At 38.6% G+C, this 17307-nt stretch overlaps 1 protein-coding gene across 2 annotated transcripts in view; it reads right to left on the bottom strand.

Moving 5' to 3' along the window:
• Window positions 1-835: 835 nt before the first annotated feature.
• LOC109306272 (E3 SUMO-protein ligase RanBP2-like) overlaps window positions 836-17307 on the bottom strand; it is a 60005-nt gene continuing 43533 nt past the window's right edge. Inside the window, exons 21-29 of one of the 2 annotated variants that reach the window (XM_019529599.1) lie at window positions 15752-15919; window positions 15382-15474; window positions 12647-12876; window positions 10532-10769; window positions 9869-9967; window positions 8491-8633; window positions 4495-4768; window positions 3980-4314; window positions 836-2419 (exon numbers count right to left, since the gene is read on the bottom strand). In XM_019529599.1, coding sequence (XP_019385144.1) covers window positions 2114-2419; window positions 3980-4314; window positions 4495-4768; window positions 8491-8633; window positions 9869-9967; window positions 10532-10769; window positions 12647-12876; window positions 15382-15474; window positions 15752-15919 — 1886 coding nt within the window. In that variant the 3' untranslated portion in view covers window positions 836-2113. The remainder of the gene's footprint in view (window positions 2420-3979; window positions 4315-4494; window positions 4769-8490; window positions 8634-9868; window positions 9968-10531; window positions 10770-12646; window positions 12877-15381; window positions 15475-15751; window positions 15920-17307) is intronic. The other variant, XM_019529598.1, reaches the window with a different exon arrangement.

The following is a 17307-nucleotide window of genomic DNA, read 5'->3' as shown; positions in this document are numbered from 1 at the left end:
GCTGGAGTCATCTGACAACCTCCAGGGAGGAGCAAGACTGCCAGGGACCCTTGCCCAGAAGTATAGGGGGCCTGCCAACCCATAAAAATAGCAGCCAGCACTGGGAGTTACTTACAAATTAGTTGGCCACCTCCTTGAGTTCAGTAGATCCCTAGGAATGTGAAGTGGGGTCTGCAAGGGGTGTGCACAAACAATTTTGTATGTTCATAGATGGTTTGAGGTAAGATGAATAGGGACATGACCGAGTTGCCACATAACAATAAGTCATTCAAAATGGTACAAACAACAGCTGACTAAAGAACTACAGGAGGATCTTAAAAATTGAGTGAATGGACAACGAAAGGGCAAATGAAGTTTCACATTGATGAGTGCAGAAGTGACACCTCAGGAAAGAATAGCCTGAGATGCACTTAAATGGTGATGGGTTCTACATTAACTGTCACTCAAAAGAGTGCATGGGAGTTACTGCAGATAACTCACTAAAAACTCTGACCCAATGGTGTTAAAAAGGTATTTAGAACAATCTAAGCATTACATCTCTCTACACCCATCCTAAAATATCCCAACTTTACTAGACTGTTTTGGAATTCTGGTAGAGCTGAAGTTAAGAAACACAATTCAGAAGTTCACCGTTTGTTTCCTTGATTGCTTTTATATCAGTAAACCAGAAAAAACACCACCAAATTCCCAATTCAATTTTATTTAAATTTATGCAAAAACAATGCAAAAAGTTTCATTTTACATTGAACTTCTTTTTATAACTATCAATAGATAATGTGTAATAAAATCATAATTTGAATCTTGTTGCTACTCAACTACAGTTTCAAATCATGAGGATGGAAAGCTCCAGACTCATTAATTTAGCTCCACAAGTTTAAAGCAACAGAAAAACATGGATGCAATTACATTTTGTTTACTTTTTAAAAAAGTCACAGAAAGAACAGAACATAAAACACATTTCTGCAATCCTCCCCACTTTTCCTAGCTTAATTCATATAGTAAAACTGATTATTTTACAAAACTGATGTTATGAAGAACTAAAGTATTTTATTAAAAAGTGAAAAGATTGCTTTTTATATATGAAGGATTCGCACATTATCTACATACTTCACAAAAATTTCTTAATTGCTTTAACTCATTAATCATGTTTATAAAGGTTTAACAGAAAAACCCTCTTTACTTAATAAGTGTAATTTACACATAATTACTTTGTTGCTCTGTACTAAATTTAAGCCAACATTTGCCAGTCAGTAGAAACAAGCTATCATAAAAAGAACCAAAAACTGCATTTGCTCCAAACGATTCAAGCAGCATGGTGACAAAAAGGTCACCCAGTAACATTTGGTGCAAGTCTGCAGAATAATAATTTTCAGGGTTTGTTTTTTTGTTTCCAGTTTTCCCACCCAATAAGCATTACTAGGTTCATTTATCTTATAGTCAAATATTTTATTAGTAGTATGCCACTGTACGTAGGAACAGTATGTGCAGAAAAGCCCAATGACAAAAAGAGACCTTAAATGTATCCATTAGATCTCGACAATGAAAGCCTATAACAACCTTACACAGGCGGTAATTTACCAACATCAGTGTTCAGGTACCCAAATACTACTCACAACACTACCAAGTAGCAAATACAAGCCCTTAGTGTATAAAACAAAGTGGTCCTGCTTACAGGGATGATGTTAAAAGGTGAATCCATTAGCTGTTTCCACATGTGTCTCCAGCACTTCCATACTAAATCCTCTTACTCAAGATGTTGATACAGCAGAGCAGCAAGCCAGAACAGCTGAAACGGTAATATTCCTTGTACAAACCAAAGTGAAGACACAGACCATTGCTTTAACAAGACTAGGATTTAATTTGAAAATGGACATTTAATACAGATGTCAGAATAACAAAATACACCTGAAATGCACCAGTGCTTGAACTGTTTTATTTCACAACATGCAAAATCAATTAGAACAAATTAAAAAAAATACTTGGCTATAAAGCTATAAATTTTACATTTATACATCAGAAGTGTTCATTTCAAAATGCTGAACATAATTGGCCAACAGATAAACTTCAACTTAGGCTGTTAAAAGATTATTGGTATGAGGTTAAAGCGATGATTCTATATTTGTCCACAGTCTGTAATAACAATTCTTCTGCTCACTACTCCCTTGGGAGAACCAAAAGATTCCATCTTTTTCACAACATCCATGCCATCCTTCACAAATCCAAATACCACATGTTTAAAGTCCAAGTGTTCTGCTTTTTTAAGTGTAATAAAAAATTGAGAATTATTTGTGTCTCGGCCCCTGTTTGCCATTGAGAGTAATCCAGGACCAGTGTGTTTTACTTCAAAGTTCTCATCCTCAAATGCCTCTCCATAAATGGACCGTCCACCTGTTCCATCTTGTTTAGTGATATCTCCTCCCTGAAAGTATTAGAGATTTATTAAAACTTCTAAACCCAAATATATTTATGAAGTAGAAAACTTGCTGTTTTCCACAGAAAACTACTGCATTAGAAAATTAGAGCTAGAGATAGTTTTTTTCTTTTAGAACAAGAAGATTGTGTTTTTTCATGCTTCACTTTGTGCAAGCTAGACAAACAAAGCAAACCAAAATTATTAATTCTTCCCATGAGATTTTATTTCTTACCTTTCAAGTTCAGGACCAAACTGCAAAGCACCAAGTTTATCTACAGACATTAGGGGAAGGTTAGACTGCGTCGAAAATGGCTACCCAATCAAATTTAGTTCACACAAGTCAATCTTAGCGTGAACAGCACATAAGTTCAGGACGGTTAAATTGGATCAGCTATTTTTAGATCAATCCAAGCTAACCCTACCTCTAAGGTACACCTAACTTTAGATCGGGTTGTCCATTTTTTGACTCATCTGTTTTGAACATCTGTACAGTTCCCAATTCAGGCCCAGGGCTGGGAAGCCTAGCTGCTGACCCCAGTCTAAAGGCTGTGCTTTTCCTACCCTCTCCCTGGCACTGGGCTATTTTTAGTGCCCCTCCTTCCCTGAATATCTTTCCACACCCTTATACTACTAGTATGCTGTGTTCTGACTGAATCTGTTCTGGCACGTAAAGTGATCAACAATTTTACAAGGGTTGGCCCTGCAAAAACAGACAAATTCTTAAATTTATCTTTGTGAAAGAACACATGAGCCAGCATAAACTTGCAATAGCATAAGACGTTCAGCAGCTAGTAGAGCTATTTAGTGCCTTTCAGAATCAGAACTACATTCTCTATTCAGAAAGGTAGTGGCATTTACAAGCATATGGAATATTAGCATTACTAAGTGGCACAGCTGAAAATCACCACTCCTGGGACTTAAAAAAAAAAAAAAAATAGAAAAAAAGAAATGGGTCAAAATGAAGCGAGTATAAAGAATGCATTTAGTAAGCAGTTACACAGTAAGGCAAGGCATGAAAGGAGGAGACCAACCAGGTCTTATTAAATCTATTACTCTCCAAATTCTTAAATACTGACAAGATGTTGCAAATGCTATGAAAAGCCTCTGCCCCCCACCAACTCTCCTTATGTTTTCTATTTCAAGTTCAGATATATATTTGAAGTATGCAGGTAAACCAATACAAGCATTTGACTGGCAAAATCTTTATTTCTGGTTTTATACTGAGCCAGAAAAAGCACTCCACTTGGCCTTTCCCAACCCAATATTTTTAGTTGTAAATGAAAGTTTCCTACTGAAATCCCTGAGGCAGGATACAAGAGAAAAAACACATTTAGAGAAAACATACGCACCACTTTTCAAATTAGATCTGAACTTTGGAACCAAGTAAAAACCCACCCACTGAATTGAAAAGTTTTTTGTAAATCCACTTTTAAGTAATAAGCAATTCTTGTAATACGAAATCCTATGAAAATAATCTTACGTAATTTCTTCATAAAGTCTGACAAAATGCCAGTCAGCCAAGATGGATTTAGTTTACTGTTGCTTAAGGCCTGAACTTGCACTTACCTGGCACATAAAATCAGGAACTATTCTAAAAAATGTGGAGTTCTTGAACCCAAATCCTTTTTCCCCTGTGCACAGGGCCCTGAAGTTTTCAGCAGTGCGAGGAACAATATTTGAAAACAGTTCCATGGTTACGTGTCCTATTGGTTCATCATCAGCAGAAACTTCAAAATACACCACAGGGTTGCTCTCCTTTGACAGTCCTGCTGCCAGGGATACATGTCTTTTCTGCAGTTCTGATGAGCTTCGTTGGCACTCTTCAAATCTCCTCTTAAAAGAATCAGCCATCTCTTGGTTTTTAAATCTGACCGCAAGTTGTTCTACTTTTCCTTCACCATCTGAAATTCGAAATTCCCAAAGAGATTACTCCAAGCATATTCAGCATCAGTTTCAACAGAAACAAAAAAAACCTTCCAGTTGTCTTATGCATTTAGAAAAGTGTTGTATAGCTGTTTCTCCAAGCCATACAATTCCCCCTCTTCCCATACCCCCAAAACATTTCATCCACTAAAACGCACCAGAGTGATCTGCGGCAGTCCAAACTAAAGCATTGTTTGATGTATTCAAGGGCTTTAAGTTCATGGATTTTGTGATAAAATGATTTGCACAGACTTTAAGAACCTGGTCCCTTCTCATCAGAATTCTATAATATTTCTTCTGGGTATGGAAGAGGATCTTGATCTCTCCAACTCCACGTTCTTTCCACTGAGACACCTCCCTGTCCCATCTGTAGAGTTTTGCCCTCTCTTTAAAGAGAATTTCTTCATCTTCTTCTCCAGATTTAACTTCCACCTACAAAATAAGAAAATTCATGTTTTCCTGGACAGCACTATCACCAGTGAATTTTTCACGCATATAAGAGCCTTTGTAGTTGCTTTCCACTGTAGTCCTAGAGGTAGGTAACTATATTAGGCACAAGGCAGGGCATGTGACACCTTAGGACTCACTGGCTCAGAGAGACATAACTGAGGTGGTTGCCTATGAAAGTTTATACCTCTTTGAATTAATCTATAAAAGTTTCACCCTGCCCTGCTTCCTGCCATTGTAGTTCTGCACACTTTTAAGAAGACTTCCCTCAAACATTTCTACTTCAGACTCCGAACACAAATCCACAGCTAGAGGCGATACCTGCCCACACTTAAGAGGAACTGAACAAACTGTCTGAAACTAGATTAGAAAATTTAAAATTTAGGAGTAATTGACAAATTTCTAGAATAGTTTCTGGTGGTCATACACTTTTCTAAGGCTTTACACAGCCACATTTTTTGGTAGGGATCCCCACTACATTTCTAAGTTTTGTTGATACACAGGTGTGCCGCAGGAATTTAATTTTTTTTTCTTTTTTTTAATACATGCTAACAGCACTTCTTTAGTAGTATGCTATCTGTGGAACACTGGGTAGCGTGTCCTCAAAAAACTTGTTACATACTATTAGACCACTCAAGATAAACATAATTATCTTGTGTAAATAAAGTTTCTAGTCTCTATAGAAAAATGTTTAAAAAATATTAGTTGCTAGAGTTCTTCTGGAGCAAGGAAATGCTTAAAAAGGTGTGGATGTAGGAGTAAACAAGGTGATAAACCAGAGATGTTTTGTGGAAGTACACATGAAGAGAAGGAAGAACAGTAATAGCAGGGAAGAAAAAACATAATAGCGAAGATGGAGCCAGGTTATGCAGAGTTTGAGAGAAGATACTAAGTTGATGCAAGGAGCTTATTTCTAAGCTGAACTAAATAATGTTAACTTAATAGACAGTGAAAATGAAGGTGCTATTCACCCAGCATCTGTGGTTTGCAGCCCCTGAAATATGCTATTTCTCTCTCAGCTTAACTCTTAAGATTCAAGGATGCTGCATATAAAAGGCACAGTATCTCACCTCCAAATGGTGTTTTAGTTAATGTTTTTTGAAACCACATTTATTACTGTTGCAGCAGTCTAGTTACAGGAAAAACACAAAGGTTTGTCTTAAAAAAAAAAAAAAAAAAAAAAGGTCTTTTCTAACTCAGTTTGCACTCAATTACCATATTTACTTGAATAAAAGACAAGATTACCCCATCCTGTTGGCATGGGGGGTGGGGGGAGAAGCCCCTCACCTTATAACAACATGCAACAAAACCTCACTAAATATACTATAATTATAACTGCTGCCAAGAGCAGCATGTGCTCATCAATGGAAACCAACTATGAAGTTGTTTTAATGTAGCCACCACTGAGCATGACTATAAAACACATGGAAGCCTACCACAAGAATAGGTTAGTGCAGCCCATTTGAATAAAACATACAGTAGTGCTCATTAAGTGCAGTCCCCCTCACCACCAACTCTTTTTCAAGTCATGGTGAGCCACTCCATCACCTACAATTCACCCAGACTCACTGGTACCCCCTCTCTTTCAGCCTTGCACATATTAGTGTGGTACCGCCCACCAAGCAGTGAAGCTGGACGAAGCTGCCCTTGTGCCTCATCTGCATATAAAATTTTGGAGCATCCCATAACTTGAGACAAAAACACCCACTTCCAGTCATAATTAGCACATGGATCCTTTGGAAGTGGTATCTGGAGTGCACACATACTGAGGAGTGTTGAGCTGTGAGGTCACTGTGGTTTCAAATGCTGTTGACTCTGGTGGGGCCCAGCCCAATGAACTATGTAGTAAACCATGAGCCTGTGACTTTGGACTAATAGCTTGCATAGTTTGTGCTATAATATAAGCAGGTGCCAAAGTGATGCTCAAAGTGTGTCTCTGGAGGTAATTTGCTAAAGCTTGCAGCAGTTTATAAAAGGTAACGTTCACTGATTCTGGATAAACTACATGCATGGGAACTACATGCAGCTGCTACAGCCATGTTTAATTTCAAGGGTATTGTTTGCAATTTTGCTCCTCACTTCCATGTACTCAGGGAGAGCAGGGTCTTACAGTAAGGAGAGGAAGAAGGGGCTGCCAGGGGAAAAAGTTGGGGGGAAGCAAACAGCAAAAGGCTATCTGACCCACCCCAAATTTAAATTTTCCCTAACGTAGCAGTAGAAGGGAGACAAATTCAAGGCAAATCTACAATAAATTAGATGTTATACCTGGAAAATGTATATATTTGTTATAATTTTCCATATCTAGAATCCGATTAATCGGGGGTCATTTTATAATCAGGGTTGTATTCTATTTGAATAAATACTGTAATCATCTTAGCAACATTTTCAATATGGTGGTAACATCCTTAGTAAACCAAGCTGCATTCACAGTTCCAGTTTCACTTCCTATCAGATTAAAACTGAATGAATTTGCAGAACATTTCCTGAAGCTCATTCTGCTGTCTGCTACAATACTTCATTTAGCTGATTTATATTCTGCCCTTCTTGGTGACTAACAATAAAATAGCTGTTCCTCCTAGCTCTTGAAACCATTTCTTTTACCAACTAGCTACTCAACTAAAAATTGTTCACAAGCTCATTTCAGTGTCTTACTGCTCAGTGATCCTGGTATGGTCTCCCTTTGGGTTGGAGGGCAAAGAACACAATATACAAAATGGTGGAACAACGTTATAAGCTTGAATTGGGATGGCTACATTACTTATAAGTGGAAGTCAAAGAGATTCTCTAAACAAGGGAATTCCATATTATATAAAAAACAAAAAACCAAGAAAACTGCCACTTGTTTTACCACAAGTTAAATAACTGACCTTTAAAAATCAGTTTCAACAAGGAAGTCTTTAGCCAGGATGTTTTTACTAGGATTTGAGGTCTGGCAAGCTGCTTCTGAGATTTAAGTGAAACTTCACAAATATAAAAATCTTTGACGTTTGTGTTTACCTACAAAACTGAGGTTTCTACATGCAAGTACACCTGTAGTAGTAGGCAACCGTCGATCCTACTGAATCACAGTGTATGTGTGAGGTCACCCAGACCTTTGACACATATGCCTAGGCAGGAGTAAGGAGGAGTAGAGACTGCCCAGACCATCCACCCCCCTTAGACCACAAAGAAGCAATCCAAAGGACAGACCGAGTCCAGATGCTCAGTGCCTCAACGGCTGCAGTTATATGGGTGTCTAGGAATTGAACACAGGTCTTCTGCATAGCAGACATGGATTCTACTACGGAACTGCAACAGCAGATATACCCATAGAGGCTTAAGTTCAAGTGTTTTAGAACCTCAAGAAAATCTAAGGCAGATTTTACCATACACTAATAACTTCAAAGTAAAATTTCTCTGGACCTCTCAGGGTTAAAATCATGCTCTGTCCTACTGGAAAGCTAGGCAACTCCCTAAAATGGGTCTTACTTTGACAACATTTATTTTTAAGGCAGAAATGAGGAGTGAGCAGTGCTTACGTGAGACCTTCTTTTTTTTTTTAAGCAGCAGCAACCTTTGCATCCAAGCAGAATACAAAGAAAATGCAAGCATTGCGTAGGAAAATTTAGTTTTAAAATTAATTCTAATCTACTTATTTTATTATGTCTACTGCTAACACTGTATCATCTTGATAGTACTCTTTTAAAGCCGACTTTGGTCACAGTTACCTCTGGCAAGGACACTATAGGTTCAAAGTGGATATCTTCACTATGGACCTCTTCTTCATCACTACCATCCTCTTCCTCTCCTTTACTGGTTGTGTGTACTCCAAATACTGTTGCTCCAGTATTTGCCCACTTGAAGTTCTTATCTAGTTATAAAAGATTTAAGGTATAAATATTTTTCCAAAATTTAAATATACACACACAGGATATGGATTCAGTAGTAACTTAAACATGGGCAGAAAATCAATGAACTCACATACCACATGCCCCTCTCCCTCTCCCCAAGTTAGCGTACAATGCTTTAAGCAGGGTGGCCAATTTGGAGGCTGGAATACAAGCACAGAGATGATGTAATGACTGCTGTGATCCTGTTTCGCTGGCCCTTGGCAGACTTTACATTTAGGACATGATTAACAAGTTAATCGCATCTATACTAACCCAGTTCATGCAGTTATTACACAAAATATACGTTATAATTTTGTGGCTGGTTCCCATCATGCCTTGAACTGTAGGTGTAGTCAGAGCTCATCAGCTGATTGGTGCTCTCAGCTTTGGGAGTGCACCAGAGCCTAAGATTTCTATGGCTAGGGATGCCAGTCAACTGATCAGTGCTTCTAGCCACAAGTACATTAGAGCCCTTCACCCTAGTAAGCTCCCATGGCTGGGGGACTGGCACTCCCACACTCAGGACTGCACCAGTCTTGAGGGGCTCTGGCACTCCTGAGGCTGGAAGTGTCAGTCACCTAGCTGGCACTCCCTGCATTGTGAGTACACCAGAGCCTCTCAAAACTCCAGCTCACTCCCAGTGCTGGGAGGGCCAATCAGCTGACTGGTGCTCTGAGCCACAGATGCAGAGGCACACAGCTTGCTACTTGCTGGTGCAGGGGGTGCCCTAGATCATGATCCTCCGCTTCCCCTGCACCAGCAATAGGGTGCGATTGGGATCTGATCTTCAATCCCATTATCGCACCTCTGGCCACACACGTGGCAAGGCTAGAAGTGCGACTGTTGGGATTGCATATCAGTTCCCATAGGACCTTTAACTGAATGCGTGTCAGTGACCTCTGTGGTCGCAGAAAGTGAGGGCAGTGTCACAGTTTTAACTTTCATATCCATTGCACAACTGGCAATAGCTTTTTCTGAGCAGCCAAAAGCTGCTGACAAATTCAGCAGTGACTATGACAAGGTTAAGACTGTAGCTCTGGCTGGGCAGCAATGGCCAGGGTTCAGCCATTACTCTAAAGATTTTTTTCTTTTCATTATGCCTTCTCAAAAGGTGCATCTTTTCTGGGTGCAGTGGTAAGTGAAAAAAATATGGTAACTACTTAGCATAAAGTCAGTCCAATATGAGTTTGTTTCCAAATACAGATATGAAGCTTACCTTTAGAACCAAAAGCAAAGTCCCCAGAATTTTTTGAAGCCAGATCAGCAAACGACAAGCCAGCAGCAGTGTCAAATCCAAATGAGATGGGTCCAGTTCCTATCACAGTAAGAAACAAAGTTTTAGGATTATTTAGGATTTTCCTCCTTCCCAAAGCAATTTTTCCCTATTCTATCCCATATGTTACTATAACATTTACAAGACACCAAAATGGTAAAAAATAGTTTCACCTCTCTCTCTAATTTTCCACTGAAGGTCAATGTATGGTGACAAAGCAAAGTAAGCCTGACAAGGTTTAAACATACCCTAACGAACAAATATATTGGTTCTTTTGGAACTGTATAAAAAATGTTGAAGAAGTTACCATACTTTTCTGGGCAGAACTATGGAATTTTAGTAGTGCCTCACTGTTTATATAAAAAGAACCTCCCACAATTAATGAATATTAATGTCCTGGAATGTTACTTTTTTTTTGGTAAAAATACTGAATGTTTGTGGGATTTTTAAGGTCCAGGTCCAGTTTTCATTAACTACATCAGTTCTCAAACTAAGCCAATTTATTTACTTTAATGAAGTTACTGTATTAAACAGAAGCAAGATATTAAATTTGTTAACCTTGGTACATAAAGAAGTATGGTTTTAAACCACAAGACTGCATCCTACCTTGAACTGTCGAGTCTGCAGAATCTGGATCATTTTCCTTTTTAGTTGACAAATCTACAGGCTTGTCATCAGTCCCCAATAAAGTCTGAGATACATTTGTACATTCTGTGGTAGACACTGGTTCTTCACATGTAATGGTGGATTGAACAGATATTGCTTCCTCACTGAATGAGGGAACAGATACTTCACTGGTAAAGACTGCATCAGATGAACTGGTAACTTCATTTTCTTGAAACTCCTTTAAAAGAAACAAGACATGATTTTTTTTCTTTTTAAGTTTCCAGTGAATATTTTAGAGGAGGCTATCATTTGAAACACCTGGAACAGTGTTTTTCAACCTCATTAGACTCACAGCCCCTGCAGTGTCAGCTCTTTGCTCATTTTCTTACTGGGGTTGGCAGGGAAGGGAACTCTCTCATCATCTGTCTGTTTCTAATTATCATCTGTCTGTATTATAATATTTATCTGTCTATTAGTGTTCTTGGTGAATTCTTGGCAACAGAAGACAACTTTGGCAAAAACACTAACAGAACACATGCACACAGAGAACAATTGTGTGCACTGATGCGTGTGTGGGTGTGCATGCATAAGTGCATGTGTGCACATATATGCAAGCATGTTTATTATATTATATGCGTTTGGGTGTGTATAAATATATAAATGTGTTTGGGTGTGTATAAATATAAATATGTATGTGTACACATACAAATGTGTATGCATGCATATGTGTGTAAATATATATCCAAAGTGTATGCGTAAAGCACAATTCTTGTATTGTGAAGCATTGATAAGAACACTAAGATTAGAAAGTTTTTGACCCTATGGATTTGTATTTAAAATGTCTCAGGGTTTATCTTGTGAATCAGTTCCAATATTCTGCAGCACTGCTGAAAGGATTCCACAGTTCTCCAAGGTGAAAAATCATGGGTCTGTAATTCCTCTGAAAAATATCAAACCCCATTTTCCACTGCTGTTCCTCCATTTGTTTGCCAAAGAACACTGCAGAAAGGTAGAAACCTTGGTCTACTAAGAACCAGCAGCAGCAACTTTGAGAGTTGCTGACCACCTTCAGTTCTCACCAATTTGTGGTCAATCTATGAAGAATCAGGTAACTCCTGACTCCTAGAACTCAGTATGCAAGCCACAGGGAGAAGTGTAAGAGTCTGAATATTCAAGCTGGATGCCACAATTTCTCACCTCTCAGTGGTAAAACTGAGATAACTTTTTAAAATCCATAATTCTCAAAACACTGCTGGAAGAATTTGGTACACTAAGATTTGATTTTTTTTTAAGTTATTTCAAAACAGTATTTGGGATTTCTTCAGCACCCTACTACTAATTGAGCTTAAATCAATATGGGCACAAGGAGTGCCTTAAATTCTACCCTTGAATTTTTTCTAAAGCATTTTTTCAAAAGCATTTTCTTCAAACCAGATTTTAACTGGGTTAAATAATTTTCTTACAGCTTTGGTAGAGATGACTCAGGAGGGAGTTAAGATGAATATCAAAGCTACCAAACATGACCCTGCAGGTGCAGAGCTCAATTGACCAACACAGGGAAGCTTCTATTGCCTCCAAACAGGGGCTGGTAAGACTGAAGTTAACATCCAAATTTGGGGAGATACTCTAAAAACACAAAATAACATGCATGAATGTGGAGGAAACTTTCAGACTACAGAACACCTTCTGGCCTACCTGTGTACAGGGGTACCATGCATCAACAAGGACTACATATTCAGCAGTAATAGTGTCTGCCCCTGGACCCATATTTGACATGTGAGGAATAACTCATTTTGTAATTTACTTTAATACAAAAACTTAAAAGGGAAACCCACAAATTAAACTTTAGATTGCATCAAAAGAAAACATCTAAAATTGTCTTAAAGTTTCATATAGTTCCATCAGATTTAGTCTAAACTGCACCTCTTGAAGGGATTACTCCCAAATAAGGGAAACTAGTGCACACTGAGATGTGGGAGCAGCAACATCCATTTTAAAAAAAAGCAAACATTAATGCAATGAATTTCAAAGGGTCACAAGTTCCTTTTAAGTTGAAATTCTTAAATGATGAAACAAAACATATTTGAAAGTCATGCTTAAAGATATAATTCCTACTTTAACTTCTTGAGCTTTTTTCATCAGTTCTGCATGAAAATCATCCAGATTGTCATGGTCTTCATCAGTATCACTGCTGACACCACAGAAAAATGTAGAAGGGAGCATTAGAGTCTCTGCTTTGACCTTCTCCTCAGGAGTTGGCTTCTTTTCCCAAACAATGACACACTCTCTCTCATTCTTTGGTTCATTTTCACAGGCCATACCTACAGACAGCAGACTACAAATTACTGAAAGCAGAAAACAAGATGGCAAGATATTTCTGAAATGCTAAAACCAAAGGGATAACACTTGGGTATACAGCTTGCCAGCTAGCGCTGACACTTAACAAATCAAGTTCATAACAGGTTAATAGGAAAGTAGGGCTGTAAAAGACCTCACAAGGTCATCTAGTCCAGCCCCCCTGCTCAAGGCAGGATCACCCCTGACTAAGCCATCCTAACCAAGTGTCTGGCAAACCTGCTCTTGCTACTTCTAAGAATAGAGATTCCATAATTTGTCTAGGTAACCCGTTCCAATGCTTGACCACTATGACAGCCAGAAAATTCTTCCTAATCTCCAGCCTAAATTTCCCTTGCTTCAGCTTGAGGGCACTGCTTCTAATCCCCTACAGCCACAGAGAAAAGCCCATCCCCATCCTCTCTATGATCACCATTCAGGTATCTGAACTTATCAAATCCCTTCCCCCCTCTTTCTCTTCTTCTCTAGACTAACTAACCCTAATTCCTTTAGTCTTAAGTCTCAGCTCCCAGAATGCTAATAATTTTTGCTGCTGTGCACCTACACTCTTTCCAAACTGTCCACATCCTGCATGAAGGGTAGGGTCCAAAACTGAACATGGTACTCTAGGTGAAGCCTTACCCATGCTGAACAGAGTAGAACAATTGCTTCCCATGATTCGCAACTAATGCTTCTTTAATACAACCTAGAATATGGTTGCCTTTTTTGCAAGAAGAGCACACTGTTACCTTACATTCAGCTTACAGTACCTCTCAGGTCCTTTGCTGCAGTACTGTAGCCTAGCCACATTCCCGTCTGTATTTGTGCATGCAATTATTCTGTCCCAAGTGCAGGGTTTTATACCTGTCCTTCCTGAATCGTATCTGACTGATCATAGACCATTTCTCCAGTCTGTTCAGGTCACTCAGGATCCTAGCCACACCCTCTGGAGTATCTGCAACTCCACACAACGTGATGTCATACACAAATTTGGTAAGCATGCACTGAATCCCATCATCCAAATTATTACTGAAGATATTCAACAATATTCAACTGGACCTAGGATAGATCCCTAGGGAACCCCACTCAATATCTCCTCCCAAGTAGGCATTGAGCCACTGATGACTGTTGAATACGATGACCAGTTATATATTCATTATCCATGTTAGATTTTATTTGTTTTCATTACCTAGAGTGAGTTGATCCAATGGGAAATACTCATTTTAGAACCCTCCTTTTCTAGTGGGGGCTTTTCATTTCAATATGAAAGTTGTCAAGCTGTAACAACTGTTCTGCCAGATGCCACCTAGAGTAATTTATGCCAGACAAACCACTCCGCTGTTGTCAAGTGACAGGTAGGGAGAAGGTAAATCCAAATAGAAGAGCATTTCAACAGTCTTCTATCAGTGTTTTTGTAGAAACTGTCTCTAGCCTTTATAACAAAGCTAGGTTTTAAATTATTAACTTACCTTTTTCATAAAATATACTTAAATGGGTAAGCTCAAACTGGAATGTGTTTCATGGGTATCTGAAACTAATAGCCGCTAATTTTTCAGATCTGACTAGCTCCCTCAAAATTTTAGTTTTAAACATTTAAGGTTGGAAGCATCAAGAGAGTATACTGCACTGGCCTTTTCCACTCTTTCATTTAGGTATGTGAAAGACAATAACATTTATATCCAAGCAAGCAAAAGCAACAGGTTATGTATTAAAATATATTACATATAAAGCTTTTCTCCGTCTACCACTTAATCCCTCAAATAACCATCCAAGATGTGGTAAAGCCCAAATCTTCAAACCTGTGTGTTTTTTTCCACCCCATCTCATTCAAACTCTCTCAAAGAAACAGGGTTTTTAAAAGGGATCCAGCATGAGCTTACCTTCATTCTAGAAAGGACAACCTGGTGTCAATAATAAGTAATGGTTATTCAGGTGCAATTCTTAGTTTCAGCTTCAACACTTGGACATAGTAGTTTAGATACTGAGATTGCTAAATCTTTTTCACTACAGATCACAACAAGAACATCCAATGACCACAGACCAACAGGAACATGCCAATATACTTTTGCTTATAGAGGTATGTCATGCAGTCAAGAATGTCTGAAGAAAGTCAGTTTTTGAGAACAGAAGTATTTTGTAAAACTTAAGTAGTGGCACTGTTGTAGCCATTATGGCCCAAGGACTATGCATGTAGGATTTCCATGATAATATATCTTGTTAAACCATTAAATGTAAACGGAGAGGTGTCAGATAAGACTTCAGGGATAATATGCCCTTCCTCATGTCATTGTACAACTAAGTCCAATTTGACAGACTGCTGATTGAGCAGAGAAAATTGCTCTGGGTTCTGGAAGTTGCCTGACACGTTACTTTTGACCACAGCCCTAGCATGCTGAGTGCTGCATGGCTGGAGACCTAGAGCTGTATGGCTTCCCTGTAGGAAGCCTGGGAGTCCTAGACCACCACCAATGTTAAGCAAGTTCAGAAGGGTAGTTGACAGTTGTTTCAAGATTTACCTTTCACTGGATCTTGTGAAGATGTACATTCCTCTCGATCATCAGCATATAACTTTCCATTCAGTTTCTTAACAGCTGTGTCATAGTCTTCATCTTAAAGAAGTCAAGAGAGTCCATCAGTTCAGACATCCTCTATGAACTTACAGCTCTAGCTAATTCGTCACAGGCACTGTGCTCACTACACTTGCAAAGTTCCTGATTCTGGCTAGCTTCTATATTTAAAAAGGGAACAGCCAAAACAAAAACAAGTTTTGGCTAAAGTTTAACTTTCCCCTTTTAAGCATCTGTTGATATTCCATCAGTCAGAGTCTAGGTATAACATTGTTCCCCCAAATTCAACTCAGAGGTAATTTTTAAAGCGATCCCTTACCATCATCCTCTTCACTGACATAACCAGCCTTGTTCTTGTAGCAGAAGAACGTTGAAGGGAGTTTAAGAGAGTCAGCAAGAGCCTTCTGTTCAGGGGTAGGTTTCAACTCATAAACAATGAGTACATCATCAGACTGAGTTTCTACAGGGGATTCCTTTTTGCTCTCAGCTATTACAAAGCCAAAAAAAAAATAACAGAATTGAAATGAAAATGTTTGAGAGCAAGTCTGAAAAATAAACTCTCATTATTAGTAGAAAGTTGAAAGCATTCTGAAGGCTAAAAAAGTTTTTAAAAAAAAGCCTGTGTTGCAAATATATTTAGCTACAAGAAAGTAAGTATTATGGCAGGACATTAAGAAGCACATAAACATCTTTCAGTTTTCATAATCCTTACTGATTTTGGCCACATTGCTTAAGCAAGATAAAAAAATGCTGTTGTTGGATGCATTTTAATTTTTAGAACTTTTTAAGAAAGCAGGTTACGTTTGGCATGCTAAGTAGTTATTAATTTGAGCAATGCAGTGTATAATTTTTAATAAAGAATTAATCTTTTAAGAAAACAGGTTAGTCTGCTCCGAGATCAAAACTGCAGGCCAAATTACATGATTTACTACTCCTTACATTTTTACAAGTAACTACCAACTTGATTTTCTCTGGAGTCAGTAAAGTTAAAATTCCTGCCACTGGAAACAACTTTATATTACACACATTCATTCTATATTTAAACTGGACTTTTAGGGCTCCTTTAAAAACGTGATGCCATAGCACACGGTTATGTAAGCAATACATAGCATTACTATTACAATTTTTAACTTCCATTCTTCACTTGGGACAGGAGCATTAAAGTTCACTTATGCCTTATGTCATTTTTAATTGTTTAGCTTTTCCAGCTAAGGAACTGCCACATCTATACCTTCATTCAACATTTTACCCTTACCAGAAAGCAAGAAGATTCTCCTCATACCCTCTCTCAACATTTCTAAAGGAAGAAGTTTGAACACATCAGTACTACACCAGTATTTGCTTGGCACAGCCAAAGTAGGCAAGTGGATAATATCAGAAAGGGGCACTTCATATAACAATACTTAGGCAATCTGCAACTTCTGATTAAAGCAATCAGAAAAATTGAGCATGCTTTACCATACTCAAATGTGTCTGCCAGCACAGGATTTTTTTTTCCATCTAACAAGTGAACAAATTTTTTAAGGATCAAGGGGGAGGGGGCCGCAAGAAGACGTGGAGACACCACCTGAGCAAGACAGGTGACAAAAGCAAGGAGTGCCCAGGTAAGAAACAGGGGTCCAGACAGTCTCCTAAATCAGGGGGTGGCACACGCAGCTAGGCAAGGCTTTAAATGCCTGTATACCAATAATCGCAGTATGGGGAACAAACAGGAGGAACTCGCCCTCAGAATAGCCAGTTCAGACCCAGACATAATAGGGCTTACAGAAACGTGGTGGGATTCATCCCACGACTGGGTAGTTAGCATTAGGGGCTATAGGCTTTACAGGCGGGATAGAGAAGGAAGGAAAGGCGGGGGTGTGGCGCTCTATGTCA

This window comes from Crocodylus porosus, unplaced genomic scaffold, assembly GCF_001723895.1.
Source record: "Crocodylus porosus isolate Cpor-Errol unplaced genomic scaffold, CroPor_comp1, whole genome shotgun sequence".
NCBI classification, from domain to species: Eukaryota; Metazoa; Chordata; order Crocodylia; family Crocodylidae; genus Crocodylus; species Crocodylus porosus.
The sequence above is the reverse complement of the archived record's forward strand: the minus strand, read 5'-3'. Positions and strand labels throughout refer to the sequence as shown.